This window comes from Lethenteron reissneri, chromosome 28 (genome assembly GCF_015708825.2).
Source record: "Lethenteron reissneri isolate LAM-NWPU_2019-01 chromosome 28, ASM1570882v1, whole genome shotgun sequence".
NCBI lineage: Eukaryota > Metazoa > Chordata > Hyperoartia > Petromyzontiformes > Petromyzontidae > Lethenteron > Lethenteron reissneri.
In genome coordinates this window covers 4,583,074-4,609,459 of record NC_083806.1, presented here as the reverse complement: position 1 = coordinate 4,609,459, position 26,386 = coordinate 4,583,074, and the positions used below count along the sequence as shown (strand labels likewise).

The 26,386-nt window shown below is 50.9% G+C and overlaps 1 protein-coding gene across 1 annotated transcript in view; it reads left to right on the top strand.

Moving 5' to 3' along the window:
- The window catches only part of AACS (acetoacetyl-CoA synthetase), a 38,302-nt gene extending 13,614 nt beyond the window's left edge, over positions 1 to 24,688 (top strand). The window contains exons 6-19 of the mRNA XM_061561876.1: positions 1,461 to 1,558; positions 3,179 to 3,293; positions 3,995 to 4,076; positions 6,460 to 6,613; positions 8,207 to 8,287; positions 9,220 to 9,344; positions 9,933 to 9,997; positions 11,464 to 11,586; positions 12,152 to 12,265; positions 14,265 to 14,390; positions 15,849 to 15,918; positions 16,495 to 16,553; positions 17,429 to 17,631; positions 18,100 to 24,688. Coding sequence (XP_061417860.1) covers positions 1,461 to 1,558; positions 3,179 to 3,293; positions 3,995 to 4,076; positions 6,460 to 6,613; positions 8,207 to 8,287; positions 9,220 to 9,344; positions 9,933 to 9,997; positions 11,464 to 11,586; positions 12,152 to 12,265; positions 14,265 to 14,390; positions 15,849 to 15,918; positions 16,495 to 16,553; positions 17,429 to 17,631; positions 18,100 to 18,237 — 1,553 coding nt within the window. The 3' untranslated portion in view covers positions 18,238 to 24,688. The remainder of the gene's footprint in view (positions 1 to 1,460; positions 1,559 to 3,178; positions 3,294 to 3,994; positions 4,077 to 6,459; positions 6,614 to 8,206; positions 8,288 to 9,219; positions 9,345 to 9,932; positions 9,998 to 11,463; positions 11,587 to 12,151; positions 12,266 to 14,264; positions 14,391 to 15,848; positions 15,919 to 16,494; positions 16,554 to 17,428; positions 17,632 to 18,099) is intronic.
- Positions 24,689 to 26,386: the final 1,698 nt, after the last annotated feature.

Here is a 26,386-nt window from a genome sequence, read left to right as displayed (position 1 = left end):
AAAATCTTGTTTTGGAACTCTTGCAGAGCAGAGCAGCCCCTCCGTGTTAGATAATAACCCGCTGAAGCAACAAATCATTGAGCTACCTCTGAGATCCCTTCAATTGACCTTCGGAGTTGTGGGCAATACTTTACCAACACTGCCAGCCCTGCTACAGAGGGTAATTCTCGTCGTATGACAATCAAAGCCATATTTTTAATTCTCAGAAATATACACTTTGTCAAAACAAGGTGCAGAACCAAAATTTAATGTCGTGGGTTTTTTTGTGTGCATTCATTGGTGACCGAACTGAGAGAGAGAGAGAGAGACCGTCATCTCACTGTGCTTGATAAGCCCGGTTTAACCACAGGCGGTGGCTCAAAGCTGGATCCAGTCCCTGGTTTAACCACAAGCGGTGGCTCAAAGCTGGATCCAGTCCCTGGTTTAACCACAGGCGGTGGCTCAAAGCTGGATCCAAACCCTGGTTTAACCACAGGCGGTGGCTCAAAGCTGGATCCAGTCCCTGGTTTAACCACAGGCAGTGGCTCAAAGCTGGATCCAGTCCCTGGTTTAACCACAGGCGGTGGCTCAAAGCTGGATCCAGTCCCTGGTTTAACCACAAGCGGTGGCTCAAAGCTGGATTCAGTCCCTGGTTTGACCACAGGCGGTGGCTTAAAGCTGGATCCAGTCCCTGGTTTGACCACAGGCGGTGGCTCAAAGCTGGATCCAGTCCCTGGTTTGACCACAGGCGGTGGCTCAAAGCTGGATCCAAACCCTGGATCTCAGCGGTGCCAGATCAGCGCTTTGACCTCTTGGCTGGTCTTTACAGTCACTGAATCTGAGTTGGCCAGGTGACTCAAAGGTCAGAGCACTTAGCTAGCACCACGATGATCCTGGGTATCAGTCACCTGTGATGTTCACCAACCAAATCATTGCATTCAATTGAGATCTTTCACTAATTTTGTCCAAAATTTCTGCCGTGGTCATTTAATCAAATTGGCCCGTTTTCAATGGGCCGAGTCCCGAATAGGAACACATCTTTACACCAAAGTTTCGTTCACACTGAATCATCCCTAAGAGAGTTATCACCCCCTGCCGCAACCCTCAACCCGTCACAGACAAGGCGGACTGCACTAATGTGTGAACGCGTTCAACCGTAAAATTTTGATTTAAAGCTTTCGTGACTGCAGGGATTCATATTCTTGGTTCTTTTGGTAAAGTCACGTAGAAGGGAAATAATAAAATAATATCGTAAAAATTCTCACGACGTTTCGACTGCAACACAAGCAAACATTATCAGGTGTGAAATCCACGGCAAGAAATTTGTATTATTTCCCTTCTACGTGACTTTACCGAAAGAACCAAGAATACGCGTTCAACCGTAGTTGGGGAAATCGTTGCGAGCTCCTATTCCCACGCCAGGGTTGGTGACGTATGCTTGCCCCCCGTTTCCCCCCGTTGCAACGTTTGCGCGACCGCAGGATACCTCCCTAACTGCGTGGTGGCCGTGGAGGCGATGCTGGCCGCTTCGAGCATCGGCGCCATCTGGAGCGCCACGTCCCCAGACTTTGGCACCAACGTGAGCCTTGTCCCTGATCGTTGCGCGCGCCCAGCCCGGCACAATCGCCGCGGTGACGTCACCGCCGCTTGGTCTTGTTGGTCAAGTGGGGGGGGGGGGGGGGGGTAGCTGTGGCGCAGTGGTTAGAGCACTACGCTTTGAATCCAGTTATCCTGAGTTCGATTCCTGTTCATGGCCAACATCGGTGACGAATATCTGAAATGGTTCTGCTTCCCCTTCCGAGGTCGACTCAGCCTTATGTGGTGTGTAAACGTCAGTATTGAGAGAGACAAAGGCAGCCGGGCGGCCTCCATAGGTGCTCGCTAACAGAACGTGCCCCAACAGTCTGTTAAAGGCTATACAGGGGAATCTTTGTATTTCTTGAAGTATGTTCAAACAGTCCCCTATGTCCGACACAGTATGGGGAGGAAGCCTTCATCCAGTCACGAGGGTTATCTGACCATACTTCACCACGCTGGTCAGAGTGAGTGGTGATGGTGTGGGGGTGGAGGGGGAGCGGAAGAATTTTTTATTTTTCTGCACTGCCCCCTGCTGCCCACAACCGCTATTATCCACGCCTGTCTGAAATTCGTATTGTGGTCACACATCCACGCACTATCTAAGCTCAAACCCGCTTCGCTTCCGAGGTCTGCTGGGAGCAGATACTGCCCGGGCGATTTGGTCAAGATGTACCGATTCTTTGCAAAGCGGGTGACTCGACTACCGTGGCTCTCGTATCGTATCGTACATAGCTACGCCAGCGTGTTGCCATCGCGACAACCAAGGACGTACTGGAATTCCATGGCTTCAAATTGACTATGGTTACCCTCCCACCTGAACAACAATGTGAGGCTGAACTGCCGATTGTATAAGACACATGTCCGCGTGTGTTTATACAATATAAGCACCCTTAATCTAATTGACGTTTCTGTAATTAATTTTAATCTGAACGTTTATTTGTTTTTAAGTTATTTGCCCCAGCCACCTTTGGTTGCAGGATGATATTTATTTAATAGTTACTTATACTTGCACACCGCAAAGCAGTCGTTCGATTTGGGGTTTTTGTTTCCTCTTTATTTTTTCTTTCTTGCGTCATTGTCGTCCTCGGTTTTTAAATCTCATTGCCCCTTGTCATTTTGGCAACACACCAGGCCTGTTCTTCTTGGTTCTTTCGGTAAAGTCACGTAGAAGGGAGTAATAAAATAATAAAAATAAAACATAATAAAACAATTCTCACGACGTTTCGGCCACAACGCAAGTAGCCATCCTCAGGTGAAAACCAGGTCTGTCGAGGCGACAGCGTCTGACCTGGTTTTCACCTGAGGACGGCGGCTTGCGTTGTGGCCGAAACGTCGTGAGAATTATTTTATTATGTTTTATTTTTATTATTTTATTACTTCCCTTCTACGTGACTTTACCGAAAGAACCAAGAAGATGAATCCCTGCAGTCACGAAAGCTTTAAATCGAAATTTACACCAGGCCTGGCTTTGCACAAGAGACTCCTCGCCATCTCATCAATTGACGACTTCTCGCCTGGTTTAACAAAATTACGCGGTAAAGCCATCCCCCTCGCCTCCCGCCCCGTCTTTGGCCGAGTGACCGCCATGCGGACGCGACGTTCGGTTGTTTTCCTGCCGCAGGGAGTCCTGGACCGGTTCTCGCAGATCCAGCCCAAGGTCATCTTCTCGGTCGAGGCCGTGGTCTACAACGGCAAGACGCACGACCACATGAGCAAGCTGCTGTCCGTTGTGCGAGGTGCGTGACCGTCGCTCGGATTATTATTGTTGTTGCTATTATCATCATCATCATCATCTTGATAAAAACTACATTATAATCCCCCTCCCCAAAACATTTTCCGTGATTATTTCACCCGTTGATTCCTCCGCCCATGTTGAGGACCCGGTCTACCAGACTCACGAGTTTCATCCCCATCACACTTTTTCTCTCTGTTTCTTCCCTCGCACTGCTTGACTCTGGAATCCCCTCCACCCATCGTCTCTTTTCTCCAAGTTCTCATGACAACGTTGCTCAATTCCAAGAAACTTCTTAACTCCTGTTATCTCTCACACCTTCAATCGTGCTGTTTGTTACTGGCTGATTCGAGCCTCTGCTCAGCAACCGTGAATAAAAATAAAAATAAACATTCCGTGCATTGGCAAAGACTTGGAAGGTGTACGTAATTATTATTTGATTATAAGTTTAATGACGGGATGTCAATTAATGCATCCTTACATCCCCTACTACGTCACGCAGCCGGTTGATTAGACCAATCTCAGGTGACGCCGTGTCTATTAAACGACCGCCAACATCGCAAATAGAGATATAAATGGCCCCAAGTGAAAATGAAAACGCCGAATCAATCGTCGTCAATCGCGCTAATCGCCGCGGCTCTTCTAGGATCACTGTCAGGCATGATTTGCCACAATCCCCTGTGTGCCTTGGGTGTTCCTCTGCAGGCTTGCCAGACCTGGAGAGTGTCATCGTGGTCCCTTACGTGGGAACCAGGAAGAACATCGACCTCTCCACCATCCCTAACAGGTGCGTGCGCGTGTGTGTACTGGCGTGTGCGAGTCATTTCAATCCGCTGACTCGGAACACCTGGGTCAGTCCCGTGCCCTCCTGTCAGTAGCGAGCCTTTGACACTTCACGCGGCCTCAAGGTGCACCGGCACGAGCGCCGTGGTGACGATACCGGCACTTGGTGGTAAATAGTGGCTGTTGTTGTGGGCGATTGCACCTGCGTCCGTGCACATGTGCGTGCGTGCGGTCCTCACAAGAAAGGGGGACAAAGGGGGTTCGACTTCTCGATCGGGGTCCCAAGCTCAGGGTGGGCCCCCCAAAAGCGACAAGAAACCTACTTGTTTACTTATTAACTCTGACGACGTACTTTCGGGTGGCTGCACCACGTATTGTTCGGCACAATGTCCAACATTTCGCTCCTCGTCCTGCGAGCTCCTTCTTGACCAAAGGAGCTCCCAGCGGCGTGGAGCGAAACGTCGAACATCGTGCCGAACAACACGCGGGGAAACCCAAAAGCACATGGAAGAACAGCAACAGAACCGTGACAAAACTACGCAGTCGAAAGACATTTACTTTTATTTGATTTATTTTCTGCACAGTTGGGAGCCCCCAGCTAACATCAGGCACCGGCAACCCGAATTTGTAGAGACAGGCGTGCGTGCACATGCGCTGCCTCACTCGTTAGCGCAAAGGGTAAAGCGCTGCGTCGTGTCGCTCCGCCGATCGATGACGTCGCCTAATGGCGCCGTTGGGCGGTGTCTGAGACGCACGGCGCTCTGGAGAGCGGCGCTCCGCGTTAATGGACAGGGGGTGGGGAGGTGGGGAGTGGGGGGAGTGGGGGGGGGGCAGGCTTCTCCGTATTGATCCACGCCAGCGGTTTGCAGCTCCGACATCCGTAGTCAATACGGCAGCGTCGCGCGGCCGCGGGCTCCTGCAGGAGGCTGCGCCGTTGCGCGCACGGAATGTTCAGCCGCGTAACGACACAGCCCCCCCCCCCCCCGACCCCATCCTCCTCCCCTTCACAAACCCCCCAGCACCCCCGCCCCCACCCCAGCAGCTGAATTGTTGCCATGCAGAGGCTCATAATTCTATTCAAGACTTAATTATTTTTTTATTCCTTACAATTGCGGTGGGTTCTGCAGGGCTAGATTTATGTATCTATGCCGCTGGGACTTCAGGGCAGAAAATAAGCCCCGATATTCAAAAACAAAGACTGATGCGCCCGTATAGTCTTTACTAGACTCTTGGGACAAGTGCTGTTAGCGAGCACATGATGGGGTGGGAGGCCAGCACCACAACAGACCACCTTTGTCTCCCCAGTGGTGATGTTTAATCACTGGGTGTAATCCCAATTGTAGCACTGTAGTTTGCTTGTAATCTTTCAGCTTTGAGATGTTTTGGCCAATGCCAGTTACATGGTATGGGAGGAAATCCGAGAATCCGGAAAAAGCTCATGCAGAACCGGGAGAGAGAGAATAATCAAACTCCACACAGCTACTCACTCACACTCTGCAGAACTGGGGGAGAGCATACAAACTTCACACCGCTACTCACTCACACTCTGCAGAACTGGGGGAGAGCATACAAACTTCACACCGCTACTCACTCACACTCTGCAGAACTGGGGGAGAGCATACAAACTCCACACGACTACTCACTCACACTCTGCAGAACTGGGGGAGAGCATACAAACTTCACACCGCTACTCACTCACACTCTGCAGAACTGGGGGAGAGCATACAAACTTCACACAGCTACTCACTCACACTCTGCAGAACTGGGAGAGAGCATACAAACTCCACACAGCTACTCACTCACACTCTGCAGAACTGGGGGAGAACATACAAACTCCACACAGTTACTCACACTCTGCAGAACTGGGGGAGAAAATACAAACTCCACACAGCTACTCACTCACACTCTGCAGAACTGGGGGAGAGCATACAAACTCCACACAGCTACTCACTCACACTCTGCAGAACTGGGGGAGAACATACAAACTCCACACAGTTACTCACACTCCTGAGAACTGGGGGAGAGCATACAACACCCAACACAGTTACTCACTCACACTCTGCAGAACTGGGGGAGAGCATACAAACTCCACACAGCTACTCACTCACACTCTGCAGAACTGGGGGAGAGCATACAAACTCTACACAGCTACTCACACTCCTGAGAACTGGGGGAGAGCATACAAACTCCACACAGCTACTCGCTCACACTCTGCAGAACTGGGGGAGAATATACAAACTCCACACAGCTACTCACTCACACTCTGCAGAACTGGGGGAGAGCACACAAAGACCACGCAGAAAGAGCGCGTGTCCCCCCACTGCGCCGTCGCCGCCGCCTTTCCACCGAACGAGCGGTGCCGCCCCTGCGCCCCGGTGTGTGTGCAGCATGTTCCTGGAGGATTTCCTGGGCCTGGGTCGCCTCGCCGGGGGCCCAGAGCCACAGCTGGAGTTCGAGCAGCTGCCGTTCAACCACCCGCTCGTCATCATGTACTCGTCGGGCACCACGGGGGCGCCCAAGTGCATGGTGCACTCCGCAGGGGTAAGCGACGCACCCGTCCGCGCTCGCTCGCTCGCTCAAATAGCTCTCTCACGGTCCCGTCACTCGTTTTTATGAAATTCTCACCGGCTTCGCCCGCTTGTTCGCTCGTTCACATTCGAACTCACTTGCTCGCAAACGCGCTCGCCCACTCGCCCACTCGCCCACTCGGTCGCCCACTCGCCCACTCGGTCGCTCTCTCAATCAACACTCGCTCACCCGCTTGCTTTGGTCGCTTTCTCTCTCGCCCAACACTCGCTCGCCATCGCACTTGCTTTCTCGCCGGCTCGCTCACTCGCTCGGTCTCGCATCAGCTTTTTCGCTCGCACACTCGATCGCGACGTTCGCCCCGTGCAACCGCAGGGCCGGATGGGCAACGCGTCCGGCCTCTGGATCGCCACAGATGGTTAGCGAGCACCGTTCGGCCACACAGCTGTTGAGCCAAGCAGGTGTCACCGGCAGCAGCCTGGCGCATGCGCGTGAGCTGACGAACGCACCATTGAGCATCTCTCTGGCCCCGTGAGCCAGACACAATGCCGATTAGCGCATTCGCAATTCAGTTAACTGCCCCTTGCCAATCCGCTGCTGGATCAAGGTTTTCCCATTCCATGTCGGTCACTGCGGTTGTTTGGTTGGTGAAGGAGTGTTGAGTGCCCAGGACCTAGTAATAGTAATTGGTTTTTACCCTTTCAACTGGTACAAAAACTGACACCTTTATACAAGGCATCATGTTTGCAATAACCACAACACAAGCAGTGAACATGTAAACAAAATATGATGATAATGATAAGCACTGTCCTTGAAGTTGATTGGTCCACACCCGAGACAGCTTTTCTTAGAGCCTAGTGTCCATTGGTGTTGAACAAGATGATGCCAAAAGGCGTACAACTCAAAGACAGCGCACTATCAGAGTATTGTTTGCATTTTGACTGCTTGTGTTGTGGTTATTGCAAACATGATGCCTTGTATAAAGGTGTCAGTTTTTGTACCAGTTGAAAGGGTAAAAACCCATTGCTATATTTTGCCACTGGTAAAGGAGATGTCTCATAGTGCCCAGGACCTGTTTCATACGTTGCTCACACGCCGCTATCAGCCACAGGGCCAGGAATCGAACACAATTCGTGGTTCATATTCTTGGTTCTTTCGGTAAAGTCACGTAGAAGGAAAATAATAAAATAATAAAAATAAAACATAATACAATAATTCTCATGACGTTTCGGCCACAACGCAAGCAGCCGTCTTCAGGTGGAGAACAGGTCTGTCGAGAAGGCAGAGTCTGACAGACCTGTTCTCCACCTGAAGACGGCTGCTTGCGTTGTGGCCGAAACGTCGTGAGAATTATTTAATTATGTTTTATTTTTATTATTTTATTATTTTCCTTCTACGTGACTTTACCGAAAGAACCAAGAAGATGAATCCCTGCAGTCACGAAAGCTTTAAATCGAACACAGTTCATGGTGTTTATATTGTCGGCGCCGATCATCAGAGGTGGCAGCGCACAGCTGTCCGGCCTCAGGTGCCACCGGATGACGGCCTGGCACCCACGCGCTAACGAGCGCGTTATGGCCTGGCGCTAACGAGCTTGCCATCACGCAGGGAACGCTCATCAAGCACCTGCAGGAGCACATGCTGGCCGGGGACATGTCCAGTGATGACACCATCATCTACTACACCACGGTGAGCTCCCCACCTCCCCCATTCTCCCCCACCACGCACCTCGCCCACACACACACACACCAGTGTGGCAATCTGGAGTGCCATCTGCCGACGTGACCAATTGATGGTGGGGCTCCACTTAGGAGGGGCTGTAGGGACGGGAGGAGGGTGGGGCGCGAGTGCGAATGTCGATGGGGTGTCTTTGTGTGACGTGTCGGTCTGGAGTGCCGTGTGCGTGCGTGCGTGCAAATGCGTTTGTGTTCATAATGAAGGTTTTTGGGTTAGATTGCGTAATAAAAAATGTATTGTAACCCTCCACCACCCGACACAGCCAGTAAGGTTTGTCATTTTTGTTGCCCGATGTGCGTGCATGCGTGTACGCGTTAGTTTGTACCATATGTGTGAGATAGCGTATCCAATTGCCAACTTTGGTGTGAGCTGGAACATTAATAATTTGCACGTAAAATGCTTGTACGCCACGTGACAGTTTAATTGTTTGGCTGTTTTGGGCGATAGAGGGTCTTCACGACAAATATTTATCCAGATCATTACATTACGCGGCATAATCCAAAAATCTATTAGGAATTCCATAACACTGGCCGGCGAAAACGCGCATGTTCTTAGGTTTTTTCGGTAAAGTCACGTAGGTAAAAAATTTAAATTAATAAAAGTAAAATAAAAAAAATAAAAAATCACGACGTTTCGGAGGCAACACAAGCTTCCGTCTTCAGGTGGAACCGTCACAGCCCCACCTGAAGACGGAAGCTTGTGTTGCCTCCGAAACGTCGTGATTTTTATTTTTTATTTTTATTTTACTTTTATTAATTTTAATTTTTTACCTACGTAACTTTACCGAAAAAACCTAAGAATATGAATCCTTGCAGTCACGAAAGCTTCAAATCTAGAAGAAAACGCACATGTTGAGCGTGCGAGTGTGCATTACTTATTCCCAGGCGGGGTGGATGATGTGGAACTGGCTGGTGACGTCGCTGGCGGTGGGAGCCAGCGTGGTTCTGTACGACGGCTCGCCTCTCATCCCCACGCCCACCATCCTCTTCGACCTCATCGACAAGCTGGGGTGAGCATTGGCACTCGCGATGTGAATCCAAATGACATTCACCGTACTAATCCACCAGCCTGTCGGCTCTCTGAGAGCAAATAGTATCCAGAATTATATAAGCAAGCAAGCAAGCTGTGGACCGGTTTCAACCTGCTTGGGTCTCAGTAGCTGGCAGGCTTGTTAAACCAAATGCTGCTCGCTAGCCAGCTGACCAGACGGTATCGGTAGCAGAGTTCTTAGGGTCGGTTCCGATATCACTTCTCCCCAGCCGGGAATCCAACTCGGAACGCCCCCGTCCACAGTCGCAGCAGGCACTAACGCTGCGCCGCCTCTCTGTACGCTTTACGCATTTAGAATGTCTGTTTGCCAAATGACCACATTAGCGGCTTGCGTCCGTCCGGTTGCCATTAATAGCCACGAGCAGAAGGAATAAAAACAGCGAGCGGGATATTAAGAGGATTATGTTTGACGAGCTGCATGACCCCCCCACCCTCGGCCGCATTGTTAGGTTATGCGCGCGTGCTGTTTGTTCTGTGCTTGTGATGGAAAACACACACGTGTGTCGCGCGTGGGTGTGTGTGTGTTGTATTTTGGTTTCTGGAACAGGATCACCATTTTTGGCACAGGTGCCAAGCTGCTGTCACTTCTAGAGGACAAAGGTCTCAAGCCTGGTAAGCCGCCTCCCTCCGTCCTCCCACCACTCCCCACCACCGCCCACCCCCCCCCCCCCGCTACCGCCCCCCCCGCCACCGCCCCCCGTGACATCTTTAAACTTTGCACATTCTCCCGGAACTACGTAAGCCCTTTTGATCCCTGAGCCGTAATGTCCAATTTTTGCACCATCACCGATCGCCGCAGAAACAATGGTCGTCGCACAAAAAAAAAAATAGCTTCCGATTCCGTTTTTAGATACAAAGTGATTTACATTTGTGTAATGTTCATCTTCTTGAATTGCACATATCTCATCCTGGACACCTCGGCGGTTGTTAAATTGGTTTACGATTAAATTGAGTCGGCAATCTGCAACAAAGCACGTCTGTGATTACCGTCCATGTATTTGCATTATACAGAGGGGATATCATTTTCTTGGCAGTTCCTCTGTGTCCGTGTTCCTGCGCATGCGTGCATTCGTGCGAGCATGCTGCAGTCATTGCTAATTCACGGCGCTGACTTTTAAGTCCTTTCCATGGTGATTTATGCGCAAGATAGCGCGGGGGCGCCGTTAATGCAAGCCACGCGGTTAATTGGATTTTTTAATAAATATTTACGAGTCTCTTGTCGAGTCCCGGACGGTCCGGCGTGTCGCCGTTTTGCATTCAAAATCGTCGGCATGGGTCGGGGTCGCGGCCGTCGTTATCGGGCGCCCAGTTTGTGACGCAACTTTCTGTGTCGGTCGGTAAAAGCGGAGCGAGTGTGGGGTGTGGCGCGGTGGGGCCCAGCCACAGCGCGTTCAACGCTTGCTGCGGAGCTCCGCGGATCGAATCCGGCAGCCCGCCCTGGTTAATGCTTAGGTTGTGTATTGACGCGTAAATATTGCGACGTGAAGTCTGTTTGGCAGCCGGCGATAACGATTCCCCGGTGACATTCAGAGCGAGTAGGCCATCGTGTGCCGCGGTCACCATCTCGACAAATGTGTCACCACGAATGACTCGATTGGGATTGCACGGAGAAGCAATGGTTGCCCACTTACTGGCAGACGAATGCTAATGCCAGGACAGGGCACTGCTGCCACTGGGGAGGGTGCCCTTTTCAATGTTTTAAAAGAGATGCGATGTAAATTTCTCATCTCGTCTAAAGCACTCTGCAGTGCGTCGTTGTAAAGGGCGCTCCGTCAAACGTAAAATCATCGTTATTTTCATAAAAATCTAGGTCACGACGTGGATTTCCTTAGTTTGAGAGTCAACGTTTGCCGTGTACGATCCCAATTGAGCATCTTTTGCAGTGTCATTTTTCCAGTTCGGCAAAGCCTGGACCCTGAAAGAGGGCCAGAACATAAAAAAAAAACTCCTCGCGGAAAGTAACCCTGAGTCAGGAATGGAACTCAGCCCTTTCTTTACTTCGAGATGCGAGCGTTAGCACCGCGCCGGCGGCACCCTACCGCCCGTTACTGATCGCCAACATCGTTGCCATCCACCAGCGGAGACGCACAGCCTGGCGAGCCTGCACACCATCCTGTCGACGGGCTCGCCGCTCAAACCGCAGAGCTATGACTACGTCTACACGCACATCAAGCGGGACGTGCTGCTCGGCTCCATCTCTGGTGAGTGTCACCAGCCCCCCGCCCCTGCCCCCCACACCGCAGCGCACCACCATTGTACGTGCGCACGTGCTCGTTCGGCTCGTAGGCTCTCGTAGCCAACATTTTGAATCGCAGTTAGATTTTTTCTAATTCTCATCAGGCCCCGTGGGTGCTAAGTGCAGTCTCCAACTCTTTGTTTTCTACTCTCTCTCCCTCGCTCTACTGGCCTCTCTATTTGCGTGCTCTGACGAAGGGCCATTTTCTCAAAAAATCGAATGTGAGTCCTGTTTTGACAATTGATTTTCAGGCTGGGTCACCTAATCTGACCAAATACGTATTTTTTTTATTCGGGGATGCCGCTGCTACTCGAGCTACGTTGGCCAGCGTGGAAGCGTAGGCCACAGATGCCCTCTGTAGGGGGCTCTCAAGAGACCCTTCCACCAGCAGCAGAGCTGGCGAGCGTTTGTAACGTAGCGCGCCTTCACCACGGCTCGTAACACCAACAACGTTTGCCGCCGCACGGAGGGGGCGCCGTACCCTACCGTACCATCGCGTGACGCGCGTCTCTCTCTCTCGCCATGCGCAGGAGGCACCGACATCATCTCGTGCTTCATGGGGCAGAACGTGACGCTCCCCGTGCACCGTGGGGAAATCCAGGCGTGCCACCTCGGCATGCCCGTGCAGAGCTGGAACGAGCAAGGTGAGGCCCGGCGTCTTTTTCTGCACCGCCTCCACCGCGTTCGATGAAGCCGTGCCGAGTCCGGCCGGTTCGGCCGGACTCCTGGGTGGTTTTTCTTTTCCGCTGCAAAAGCCGAGCCGTGACCGCTGACGTCACGCGGGACGAGCGCGGTGAACGGGTGGCGACGGGCTTGGGCGACATGGTGACACCACGTCCTCATGGCGTATCGACTCAGTTGAGCAGCTGGTTTCTCCCTCTGTTCTATCGTGGAGCGAAACGTTGGACACCATTGTTGAACGACGCTGTCAGGCACCACGCTGAACATCAGCAACACACGGTGCAACGTGAAGAGACCTTGACCGTAATCAGTTTTAACTCCTAGCAAACTAAAGAAAATCATTAATCAGCGATATGATGTCATTGCGTTGTGGGTTTCATGCGGGTCGGGGTTAGTTTTGCGATGTTTACTCCGAGATGAAACGTCTCCACTGGGAGCGTTCAGCTGTCGGTCTCTCTGAAGTTCCACGTGAGGTTTGGGCAGCGAACGGGAAACAAAATATCGCCGGCAGAGTGCTTTCCTAAACAAATTACTGCTCGACTCGGAAGCGAAATTATTTCTAAAGCATGAAAAAAAAGTTATAAACGCTTCCGACGTAAGGCACTTGTGAATTGAAACCCTTCTGGAATTGTAAATCTAGTCTGAAAATCTCGTCTGAATATGTAAGGGCCCCGACTGCAAGCTGTCAGGATAACTTCACAGGCCCCTTCTTGGTTCTTTCGGTAAAGTCACGTAGAAGGGAAATAATAAAATAATAAAAATAAAACATAATAATATAATTTTAGTGATTTGTTTTTATTATTTTATTATTTCCCTTCTACGTGATTATTATGTTTTCTTTTTATTATTTTATTATTTCCCTTCTACGTGACTTTACCGAAAGAACCAAGAAGATGAATCTCTGCAGTCACGAAAGCTTTAAATCGAAATTTTATTATGTTTTCTTTTTATTATTTTATTATTTCCCTTCTACGTGACTTTACCGAAAGAACCGAGAAGATGAATCCCTGCAGTCACGAAAGCTTTAAATCGAATTGTGAGAATTATTGTATTATGTTTTATTTTTTTATTATTGTATTACTTCCCTTCTACGTGACTTTACCGAAAGAACCAAGAAGATGAATCCCTGCAGTCACGAAAGCTTTAAATCAAAATTTTATTATGTTTTATTTTTATTATTTTATTATTTTCCTTCTACGTGACTTTACCGAAAGAACCAAGAAGATGAATCCCTGCAGTCACGAAAGCTTTAAATCGAAAAGGGCCCCATTTGCGCTTCGCGAAACGGCTGGCGCTTTGGAGCGCCCATGTCGCGGTGGTTTCCGGTGAAAATATTCCAGAGTTCCAATTCGTCGAGTCGAAATGTGATGACGTCTCATAAGTGGTGCCACAAATATCAACGACAGTTCTACCCCCGTATGTACCCAGGATAAAAAAAAATAACAACCTCACTTGATACATTTTTTTTACCCTTCTATCTGGCAACAAAACTGACACCTTTTTTTACAAGGAGTCATGTTTGCATAGACCACAATACCTGCAGTCATAATGCAAACAAAAAACATAACTCTGATAATGTATGCACTGTCCTTGAAGTTGATTGGTCCACACCCGAGACAGCTTTCCTTAGAGCCTAGTCTCACATGGGTTGGACCAGATGACGCCAAAAGGCGCACAACTCGAAGACAAACCTCACTTGAGTCTCAAGACTCGTTCTGTGGAGGGTCCTGCCACACGCGTGGATGCTCCGGGTTCGATCCCATTCCTGAGCATTTGTCTTCGTGCGGGAGGCATACAGAGAACCCGGAGAAAAAACCAGCACACCGTACACACGAGGGAGCGACATTCAAAAACTCCACGCAGATAGATTCAACAATCTACTGCTGTACTGCCATCGCCCGACCCACTCGTGCGCTGCGGGGTTGACGGATCGCGTTGTGGGTCCTCGTTTTGTGTCGGCAGGCGAGCAGGTGTTTGGGCAGAGCGGCGAGCTGGTGTGCACCAAGCCCATCCCGTGCCAGCCCACGCACTTCTGGAACGACCCGGACAACAAGAAGTACCACAAGGCCTACTTCGCCAAATTCCCCGGTGAGGAGCCCTGGCGACCGGTGTTCGCCCCAACCGCGCGGCGTGGAGCGGCGACACTGAAACACCGTGCCCCAGGAGCGCAGCACACACAGATGTTCCAGCCGTGCTGGGAATTACCAAACACCTGCCACCCCGCCAGAGGTCGCAACCGGGTACCCGATACCCGTACCCTACCCGATACCCGGCTACCCGTACCCGTACCCGCACCCGGCCGGGTACGGGTAGCCGTTTGCGACCCTGGTGCGGCCGGGTACAGGTACGGGTAGGCCGTGAGTCACTGGTGAGTAACCGTTTGTCACTCATTTCGGGTAGGGTACGGGTACGGGTAGGGAACGGGTACCCGGGTACCCATTTGCGACCCTGGTGCGACCGGGTACGGGTAAGGAATCAAAACCCGTTTGCGACTTCTGCAACCCGCCCCCTCCCCTTCCTCGTGATTATAACGATGGTTTTAGTGTTTTGAAGCCAAAAATCAGGGTCGGCTGCTCGGGTTTTCTCTCTCTGTGAGCTTCCATTCCGTGTCTCTTCTGCGGTCACATCCACCGTCCTCATACCTCGCTCCACCGCATCCTCCCCACCTCACCCTCGTCTCCCTTCCCCTCCGTGTGCCCTGCACCGGTGGCATCTCCATGGCCCCTCTCATCTACGGGTGGTCTCTGTGTGAGTCTATAGGTGTCTGTGCGAGTCTTTGCGAGTCTATGAGTTTATGTGCGAGTCTTTTGGTTTCTATCTGAGTCGATCGGTCTCTGTGAGTCTGTGGCTTCCTCTGCGAGTCTATAGGTCTCAATAGCCCTTCTAAATGCATCACCTTTGTCTCAGACCATATCGGTCTAATGTCCGTTACCTTCTCAGGGAAATATCTTAATAACCCAAGGCTCTAACTTCATCATTCCTCCTCCTTTCTCATAGAGATATTCCCAGCATTCTCATTTCTGTCGTTTAAACCTCTCTCTTCTCTGTTCCTTCCTCGGTGCAGAAAGATGTGTGCACTATATGACAGTACTGGTCATAACTCCATTATATATAAAGATATGTATTTTCCCGTATTATTATATTTGAATAATAGCGTAGAACCCTTAGTCCAGTGTTAGATGAAGGCCTCCACATGCCGTATCAGTCGTGGGGGGTTGAGGGGGGGTTTGACCATACTTCACCATGCTGGTCAGTGCGGGTTCATGAAGAGGGGGCCCAGGACCAGTTCAGACATCACTCGCCACTGATATCGCCGGGTTCTCCGCGCAGTGCGCTAACCGCTGCACCACCGCTCCCCACCCCACTCCGTCATAGGATCTGTTAAAATCACACTCTCGTTAGTTCTACAAAGAAATATCATTGGAGGCAAAGAACAAAATGTAGCGTCGCAAGACTGTGAGAGATGGCAACGGCTCGGGGAGGCCGTCATCCAGCAGCGGATCAGGCATGGCTGATGACGACGTTGATGTGGTGTTCCCTGTGCAGGGATCTGGGCCCATGGAGACTACTGCAAGATCAACCCCAAGACGGGGGGCATCATCATGCTTGGCCGAAGGTGAGAGAGCACACACGGCGCGCGGGGGGGGAGAGGGGCACTCTGCCCCCCCCCCCTCGTTTCGTTAAGAGGGTAGAGGTATCGATTTAAAGCTTTCGTGTCTGCAAGGATTCATCTTCTTGGTTTTTTCGGTAAAGTCACGTAGAATGGAAATAATAAAAATAAAACATAATTAAATAATTCTCACGACGTTTCGGCCACAACGCAAGCAGCCGCCCTCAGGTGAAGAACAGGTCTTTCGGAAAGACAGCGTCTGAATGAACACCACCAGGCTTGGCTGCCAAGCCTGATGGTGTTGATTGGCTGCCAAGCCTGGTGGTGTTCATTCAGATGCTGTCTTTCCGACAGACCTGTTCTTCACCTGAGGACGGCTGCTTGCGTTGTGGCCGAAACGTCGTGAGAATTATTTTATTATGTTTATTTTTATTATTTTATTATTTCCATTTTACGTGACTTTACCGAAAGAACCAAGAAGAGGGTAGAGGTAGGAGAGTGCGTGGAGGGGAGAGTAGAGCGTGGAGCATTCTGCGGGGCTGTGCGTTCATCATCGACGGCGCTGTTTTTGTTTTCTCCCAGTGACGGGACCCTGAACCCAAACGGAGTTCGCTTTGGAAGCTCGGAGATCTACAACATAGGTTGGTGACACGCCGCTCGCTCCGCACCCCGCACTTCTGGCGCGCCCACGTGCGGGTCGCTTGCCCGCTTGCTGGTTGCACGCCCGGTATCCCCCCACGTCGCGCTACTCCGTCACTTGACGGGCCGTCTGGAGGAGCGGCAACGCAACCCACAGGAGAGCCGCGACGACGGCGATGACGCTGGTGGCATTGACGACGACGATGGTGATCTTCTTGGTTCTTTCGGTAAAGTCACGTAGAAGGAAAATAATAAAATAATAAAAATAAAACATAATAAAATAATTCTCACGACGTTTCGGCCACAACGCAAGCAGCCGTCCCCAGATGAAGAACAGGTCTGTCGAGAAGGCAGAGAAGGCAGAGCTTCAGACGCTGTCTTCTCGACAGACCTGTTCTCCACCTGAAGACAGCTGCTTGCGTTGTGGCCGAAACGTCGTGAGAATTATTTTATTATGTTTTATTATTTTATTATTTTCCTTCTACGTGACTTTACCAAATGGACCAAGAAGATGAATCCCTGCAGTCACGAAAGCTTTAAATCGAAAAGATCACGATGATGACGACGACGATTATAGTGATGATGCAGATGGTTGTGACGGCAGTGATAACAGTGATGGTTGTGATAGCGGTGTCAATTGATGATGGTGATGATGACAGTGGCGACGGTAATAGCGGTGATGACTGTGATGATCTTGACGACGGTGACCGTAGTAATGGCGCCGACGATTGATTATGACGATGGTGGCGGTGACGGGCAATGGCGGTACGATGACGGCGGTGATTTCGACGAACCGCGAACGGCGGACGCGGCGATGGGCGATGCTGACCTTGCGCGGTGGCTGTGCTCGTTTGCCGTGCTCCCTTTGCCGCGGCAGTGGAGGCGTTTGAGGAGGTGGAGGACAGCGTGTGCGTGCCGCAGTACGGCAGCGACGGCGACGAGCGCGTCGTGCTCTTCCTCAAGATGGTGCCGGGCCGCGGCCTCACGCAGGAGCTGGACAAGCGGCTCCGTGGCGCCATCCGCACGGCGCTGTCGGCGCGCCACGTGCCGGCACTCATCCTGGAGACCAAGGACATCCCGGTAACCACCACACGCACAAAACATCAACGGTTCCCCCGCCACTCCGTATAGCCTTCAACAGACTGCTGGGTGGGGCGAGTGCTGTTAGCTAGCACCTCGCGTGTCGTTTGTTGTTGTAACGTTCTCACCAACCCCGAGTGGACATCTGTGAAAAAGAGCTTCATTGTTCTTCTTGGTTCTTTCGGTAAAGTCACGTAGAAGGGAAGTAGTAAAATAATAAAAATAAAACATAATATTACTTCCCTTCTACGTGACTTTACCGAAAGAACCAAGAAGATGAATCCCTGCAGTCACAAAAGCTTTAAATCGAAACACCACGGCACTTGTGCCGAGCGTACAATAAAAATAACAAAAATATATATCACTGCTGCTGCTGCTGATAGTGATGGTGATGATGTGAGTATGTACGTGCTCTCCTGCTCTCTTTACCCTCTCTCTCCCTACCCCTCTCCGTCTCTCCTCGTGCAGTACACCATCAACGGCAAGAAGGTGGAGGTGGCGGTGAAGCAGGTCATCGCCGGCCAGGAGGTGGTGCAGCTCGGTTCGTTGTCGAACCCCGGAGCCCTGGAGCTTTACCGCAACCTGCCAGAGCTGCAGGGGTACTGACCGCCCCCCTTGCCCCCGTGGCCATCGCCAACCCAGACCCCCTCCGCGTTCCGGGGGTCAACGCTGGGGGTCGGCTCGAAGATTTTATTCGAGTGCTCGATTACGGTGACCGAATCTGACGGTTCGGTTATTCACGCGACTCAATCGAATAGCGCCAAGAAATATTTATCAGGGGGGGGGGGTTTGGGAAAAAAGTCTCAACTTTGACCTTCGCCCCCACCCTCCCCCACCCCGACATGTGCCGCTGGACGGGAGGCTCAGTGGCCGTAGTCAGCCGGGTCGTGGCGAGTCAGTGGGGGACGGGGGGGGGTGTTTCCCACCTTCGGGGGCCAAATTTCTGGGTCGAAAAAACCAGCCGATTATAACTGTTAGTGGATTCATCGACTGAGTCGGCGGGCCCAGCTCTAATTATCTTGAGTCTACCATGGGACATTTTTAGTTTTTAAGAAAGCGCAGCCCAAAAGAAAAACAATTACTTAAGACCGTATTCTCCAGATTATAAGCACCCTTTGCTACGTACGGTGCGAAAGAAGTTCAGCATACGCACATAAGACGCTTCAGAAAGTAAGACGGCCCCTCAAACTTCTGCCCATTGGCAATAAAGTTCTACAAATCTGGTCTCGAGCACAAACACACACAGCTACCCCCAACTTTGCTTTAATATACAGGGATGTGGAGGCGGAGGGAGTTTGTGTGCCTTACAATCCAGAGAATACGGTCATTATCTGTCCTGTGTACACAACTATTAAACTATTATTATTTTACCATGTAAGGCCCCCGAGGTAGGTATGACACCTACCTGGGCTGCGTGTCCCGCACTGCTCTGCAACAGGCTTCCCCCCCAATGTCTATTGTTTACACACTGAACCCGGTGCTCTCGTACAGACCGAGACAATCTCAAGAGAGGCCGTCGTTATCTGGGTCCAGGAATCGAAACGCCAGGTTGTCAGATGTGTTTTTCGTCACAGCCCCTACGTTTTAACGAATTCAAATAATCAACGCAGCCTGGTTTGCGTGGCTACAAGATAAGAGCTGCGGCTGCGTGTGTGTGTTTTTAATTTTTTAGGCCAAATCTAAACTTTACCAAAAAGAAAGGAGAGTCAACTCTGAACGCCTGTTCGGGGGAAGTTGAATAGGCGGTGGTGCGTGTGGTGTGGGTGGGCCCGCTGTGCGGTTAAACATTGGTGGTTTTGGTTTGTTGTCCTCCCGCACCTCCGATGGCTACGTACGGTGCGAAAGAAGTTCAGGCATACGGTTGAACATTTACACGTACGGTTGATGCTGTGGTTGTAATCATGAGCTGTTGTGCAGGGCGGTGGAGCGCTCATGTTGCAAGCGAGCTCCTAGCGCGCAACTCGGCTTACCTGGGAGCTTGCGTGGTACGTCTTAACACGTGTACAGCCCTTTTGTCGATCTACTTCTGGATGAGGGCCTCCAGACACCGTGCGGGTTATTGAGGGGGTTTACCGTACCAAAAACCTGTGCCTGGTGTGGTTAGAGTTCTACATATCTGCCCACCCACGCATACACACACACAGAATAACACCGACCGCATACCAACACGCACGCAGGCCAACATCTTGTGTGTCACCCCCAAAATCGTTGATTTTATATACAAACGGTCACAGGGGCACGTGACCATACTTCACTACACTTGTCAGTGGGGCTTGAAGAGCCGGTGGGGGGTGGGGGGGGTCAGCGTAGAAGTCGGCAATTAAAGCGGAGCGCCGGTCAGTCGCAAAGAGGCGCTATCTGTCGGCAGTGGCGTGTGCAGTCACACAGCGGTCAGTCACACAGTGACACAGCCACTAACCGCTGCACTGCCCTCTGCCGTGCATGACCCCCCCCCCCCCCATTGGGGTGGTAGGAGCGCCACATTCGGAGCAACGTTTCAATATCTACCCCCAACTTTAAAGAGACACTCAAAAGACCTTCCTCCCCCCAGCCCTATTTCTTAACCACTCCACAATTATTCCGCCTGGCTCCACACCTCAAGGGTTACATGCGGCGTCTGTGAAATACTGCGCGCATTTCAAGTTTCATTTTTATTATTTTAAACATTATGGACGGGGCAGCGAACAATGAAAAACCCCGAGGCTGTTACCCCCACGCGATTGGATGCGTGTTTCGTGAGCTGAAAGTCGATTGCATCGTTACTCAATGTACCGTGCAGGCTGCCGCCGCCGACTGGTCTAATGTTTTATATAAACTTTCGGCAGTTACCTTCGGGCCGCTAAATGTTAAGAGGATAACTTCCTCATCTTCTTTCGTATGGCCGATGTAGATGCGGTGCAACAACTACGATTCCACATTCGGGTGGTTTGAGGATAACTAACCATTGGACCAGTGGGCAGTGGTTTGGACTCGGGTACAAGGCAGTTACACACGGATCGATTCGTTCATTGTTCCACATGCTTGGCCCCAGCCCAGTCGATGCTCGCGCACACACCCGGACTACCTCGCTACTCTCCACTTGCTCGCTCGCTCACCCTGGCGGGGTGTGGGGGGGGGGGCTTAGCCGGAGAGACACTTTAGACAACATTCACAAAAATACCCAACGATTGAATCCCTATTGGAACCTCATTTGCCAGTAAAAAATATGATAATCGTTGTTTTACCCTTCTATCTGGCAACAAAACTGACACCTTTTTTTAGAAGGAGTCATGTTTGCATAGACCACAATACCTGCAGTCATAATGCAAACAAAAAACATAGCTCTGATAATGTATGCATTGTCCTTGAAGTTGATTGGTCCACACCCCTTTGTAGAAAAGTTGTAAATGTTGTTGAACGTCAGGAGGAGCGATTCTCAAACCCCCCCCCCCACCACCCCTCGCCTGTGAGCGATGAGAGACTGAACGTCACATGGCATGCTAGCTACAGTACCCGGGGCAGGCTGTGGACCAATACGAGTCGTGGCTGTCACAATCACACAGGGAGATTTTTTTTTAATATATATAGATGGGGGGGTGGGGGCGGGAACCAAATTGTGTATATAGTATCACTAAAACTCTGCTGTAAATGTTTAGGTAAAGATGCAGGCCAGCAATTGGCACGGTGGCGAGATGTGAACTACCTCGCCTGGTATGCAGGAGGTCGCGCGTGGGTTCGATCCCGACCCCTGTGACGCCTGCTGTATATTTGGAGTTCTCTCTCGCCGTGGTAGTGCGGTGTGCGGATTTTTCTCTGGGGCCTCCGGTTCTTTTCCCCTGCACATTTAGAAACGGTCTCTTGAGACTCTTCAGTGTCGTGAGGAGGGTCCCTGCTACATTGTGGACGTACAGCGTCACTTCCGTTGGCGACATTCTGGCTTCGCGTGGAGAGCAGCCCCCCGAGAACCAGGAGATACCCAGCATGCACCAGGCACGTGCCTGCTGCTTGGCTCTCAAGTATCAAGCGAGGCTTACAATCCCTGTTCAAAGTGGTTTTTATTATATATTAATATTTTGGGTGAGGGGGAGGGGGCTGGAATTCGGACTGTGGGGGCCTTAAAAATGTTTTTTTTTTTATCTTACCAGGTAAGGCCCACTGAGCTATATAGCTCTTTCAGAAGCGACCTGGCCACAAATGATAGCTCAACGAAGTGGCGTATCATCATCGCAGTCGCAGCCAATTACTCTGTGCCACCCCTTGCCCTCCGTAATGCCACCTCCACCCATGGAGTATTAAGTCGGAAGGTTTCGGTGGTGCCACAGTCGTGTATTCTTGTCTTCTCATTTCCCTGGCCTTGACCTTCCACGAAGCTCCTGGTCCGCCCTAAACCGCATCCACCGCACTAACCATGGCAGTAGATGCGGACGCACAAGTAATGGAAACTTAAAATCCCTCCAGCAGTGTGCGGCTCTGGTCATCCAGGACAGAGAACTCGCAACACCGCAATGCCGCGATCCGCAAATACGAAGGAGGAATCGCGGCGAGACATCTCCGCTGCCGCTCTTGACTATCTGGCTTCGCCGGCTCGAATGTGAAATTGATGTTGTTGCGCTGCATCAACATCGTCAGCCATACGGAGGAAGAAGATGAAGGCGAAGATTTCACCCACCGGGTGGTCCCAGGAGTCCACGCTTGGAGCCCCCCCCTACCCCCACAGCCCCCCTACCCCCACACCCCCACACCCCCCCATCAATTGTCGCTGTTTCGTTGTAAATGCAGAGGTTGGGCGGTGGAGGGGGGAGAGATCTCATGTTTTATTTGCTGATTTAAACATTGTCGTCGCCGTTGTTTTAGGACTTGTCATAAATTATATATATAAAGTTTTATCGTATCTTTACTTTCATGTTTTGTTATTTTGTTTATTTTTTTGCAATGCTCGCGCCGCCCAGTCTGGTTTTAGATACCGGGGGGTAAGAGACCTCCGTGGAGTAGAACGCCTCTGTGGTCTCTGATGCCCCCCCCCCCCTTTTATCAAGACGTCATCTTCTGTTTTCATTTTGGTGCGTTGACGACTATCACTCGAGATTCCTGGCCACTGCTCGGCAATGGAGGTTGCATGCAAGTTTAACGAGTGCATTCGTTGGTGTGACAAACGATGACTTGTCCTCATCGATTAATCGTACCCTTGTAACGGTTGGCTACGTACGGTGCGAAAGAGGTTCAATGTACATTGAGGAGGGGTGGGGGGATTGGTGGTTGGCAGGTTGTGACCGTCACTACGTGCAATAGATCACAGCAGTCAGAGGCGCTGAGCCCGGCACCATTGAGACCCCTGGGTTCGATCCCAGTCTTTTCAGCCATCCTCGATTGAAACCAGATTCTCAAGGGAGGCGAGTTGATGGTGTGTAGGCCCGGGTAACCAAAGAATGCGAAACTAGAAAAGCCATCTTGTTTAAAATCTGATTTCCACTTGAAACATGAAAACAAAAACATCCATGGCGGATGAGAATGTTACACAACATATCTCAATTTGAGTGTCAGGCAAGGGAACATTTATCTCTTGTCACGCGGGACAATGCAGCATCCCTCCAGTGCGTGGATGAGAGAGGTCACTCCGAATGGCTCTCAGAAGCAGTTTTGTGATAGCTGCTTCCGCGGTTTATTCTCTGAACACGGGAAGTGGGGGGAGCGGTGGTGATTGACTGCTTACTGCGACTTCTCACGCAATTAGAATTTGGGAGGGGAAGGGGAGGGTGGCGTGAACCACAGAATAATATAAACAAACTCTCCTGCCCTTTGTAAATCCACTGCTGGATGAGGACCCCCCCCCCACACACAAAAGTGGGACGGTGGAGGGGAGTGGGCGAACCATATTTCACCACCACGCCGGTCAGTGCACGGGTTGGTGGTGGAGTAGTTTGGCAAAGGTGGACGCGATCGATGTTTCCGCGATGCCCACCTCCCCCCACCCTGTGCCGCCCGTACAGTCGCCCCCCGCGGCAGCCTGTAACACCTGTTACGCATTGTCTCACGTGTCGCAGACGATGAGGACGACAGCAGGCAGCCTCTCGGCGTGTTTGCAGCGGTTAAGAGTTTGTAGTGGCGAGTAGCTCCCAGTGTAAGAGGAACATCAACAACAACAACTTCTTCTGTCGTGGCTAATTGACGGTAGCAACGTGTCGCGACTTGCAACCCCAAAGGCCGCCGATTCGATCTCTCGGCGCGGCACTTGAACGGGTCGCCACGTTTCTTAAATCCACCCCCAACTTGCCGGCCTCTGTCCGCCCAGCAGTGTAGATGGGGAACACCACAAGTTGGGTGTCGCGTGGTGGGGTAAAGCGTGGGTATGTCCGCCTTTTTTTTCACTAACGGTGAATATATGCACCGGTCCTGGGTCTCCCCTAGGTCGGGTCGACCTTAAATAAGTGTGTGTGTATGTAAAACATCAGAACTGGGGAGATAGGCGGCCCGGCTTCGGTAGGTTACTCGCTAAGACAGCACTTGCCCCATCAGTCTGCGCGGCTATACGGGGGACCTTTGTCTTTGTTAGGTGTCACAATGTGTTCGTCAACGGCACTTGCTCCGGCAAGTCTGTACGTCTATACAGGGAGTGGGGGGGGTCTTTGTCCATGGAAGTGGTGTTAAGTTACTCAAATAAGTGCTGTCCAAGGTACGCGACATTCCGCCGCTTCGCAGATCAATAGAATGCAGATCGTTATGAATCATATATCGTCTTGGCTGCTATCGCCCACGCGTTAATCCCTCCAGTGTGTGTCCACGTCCGCGCAATATGCCGCCAGGGAGTACAATCTCTTTAAATGCTGTATTGTGAAGATAAGTACCGTATGTGAAGCTGTCGGCCTGCGCTTAAACAACCTCTTCTCCGTGTTTTTTTTTTTATGAAATCGGCTCCGCTCGTCGCTAAGGCTTTATGACCCCCCCCACACACACATATCCACCCGCCCACTATACCTCGCCTCGTCCTGTGTATTGTTATATTAACAATAGTGTGATCGGATGTACTATCCATAATCACGTGATCGCCGTAATAAATGGGTGCGTGCTCTGGTCGTATCGAGCGAGTGTGTGTTTGTGTGTGTTTGCTAATTTTATATATTGTGTATTTTGGAGCGATGGTGTAGCGGTTAGCGCGCTGCGCTATGAACCTGGCGACCCGAGTTCGATTTCCCCCCACGGCCAACACCCAGTGACGATTATCTGAACCGGTCCTGGGCCTCCCTTAGGTCGACTCAGCCTCATGAGTACCTGGTGTGGTGTTGGCCATGCACTGCCCTCGTGTACCGTGTCGGCCTTAATAGGTGCTCGCTAACAGCACTTGCCCCAACAGTATGTTAAAGGCTATACGGGGGATCTTTGTAAGACGCAGGCAGGAGTAAGAATAATGCCCTTTGTTTTGACCTGGGAAATCCACAATGACTCTCAATACGTCTCGTTTACGGGGGTCTTGCTGTCGTTTCAAACGCTGTTCAATCTCAATCATAACCTCTCCCCATTATCCTCGTAGCACAAGCAGCTACATATGTAGCTACCACATAAGTAGCTACATAATATAAGTAGCAACTACATAATATAAGTAGCTACATAAGTAGCTACATAATACTACGGGCCCCGCACTTCCAAGGGCCCCGCGCTAAACGCTTTCAAGCTATAAATTCCGGTTCAGTGATTCTGCACTTGCTCTATTACTATAGTACTATACCGCCTTCAACTTTTACGAACGACTGGGTGTTTAAGGTTAGCGATTTGTCGTAGTATCTGGCTGTGTAGCAAATGAAAACATACAGTTACTTTACTGTGCAAGTTAAAAATGTGTTTTAATATTAATGTGTTGTTTTTATTTAGGCTCCCTTCATAACATATGCAACAGGCCCCGCACTAGCTTAAGGGGCCGTCCATAAATGACGTCACGCACCTAGTGGGGGGGGGGGGGGAAGGTCAGACATTTGTGACGATGTGTGACGAAGGGGGGGGGGGGTGAGAAATGTGACGTCACATCAAAATGCGCAACTTTAAATAAATATAGACAACACGTTCTACTTAATTAATTAGACTTTTTAATAAATGTTTTCTCCTACAACATCAGAGTGCAGCGCCACATTAAATATGACGTCATATTTGAGGGGGGTGGGGGGTCTGACTTTTTGTGACGAGGTTAACAATCGTCCAAAATCGCGTGACGTCATTTATGGACGGCCCCTAATCCGGCACTATTAAATCCTCCCAACGAATGGGTTCTGGGTTGCATCCCACGCGGCAGGAGAGCGGAGAATTAGCGTGAGTTTGGGGTTAGGGGCCGTCCATAAATGACGTCACGCGATTTGACAATTTTTCACCCCCCCCCCCTTCGTCACACGGCGTCACAAAAAGTCAGACCCCCCCCCCCCTCAAATATGACGTCACAAAGCTCTGCCCCCCCCCCCCAAAAAAAATAAAACATGCTTCAAATCGCGTTAAACTATTGTCATTGTAGTGCGTATTTAATGTGCCGCTGCACTCTGATGTTGTAGGAGAGAACATGTATTTGAAAGTCTATTTAATTAAGTAGAACGTGTTGTCTATATTCATTTAAAGTTGCGCATTTTGATGTGACGTCACATTTCTCACCCCCCCCCTCCTCGTCACACATCGTCACAAATGTCTGACCCCCCCCCCCCCCCCAGGTGCGTGACGTCATTTATGGACGGTCCCTTTGGGCTTCACGTGCCAGAGCGCTGAGTCCCGCGTGTGTCCGCTAGAGGCCGCTGTACCCTCACTC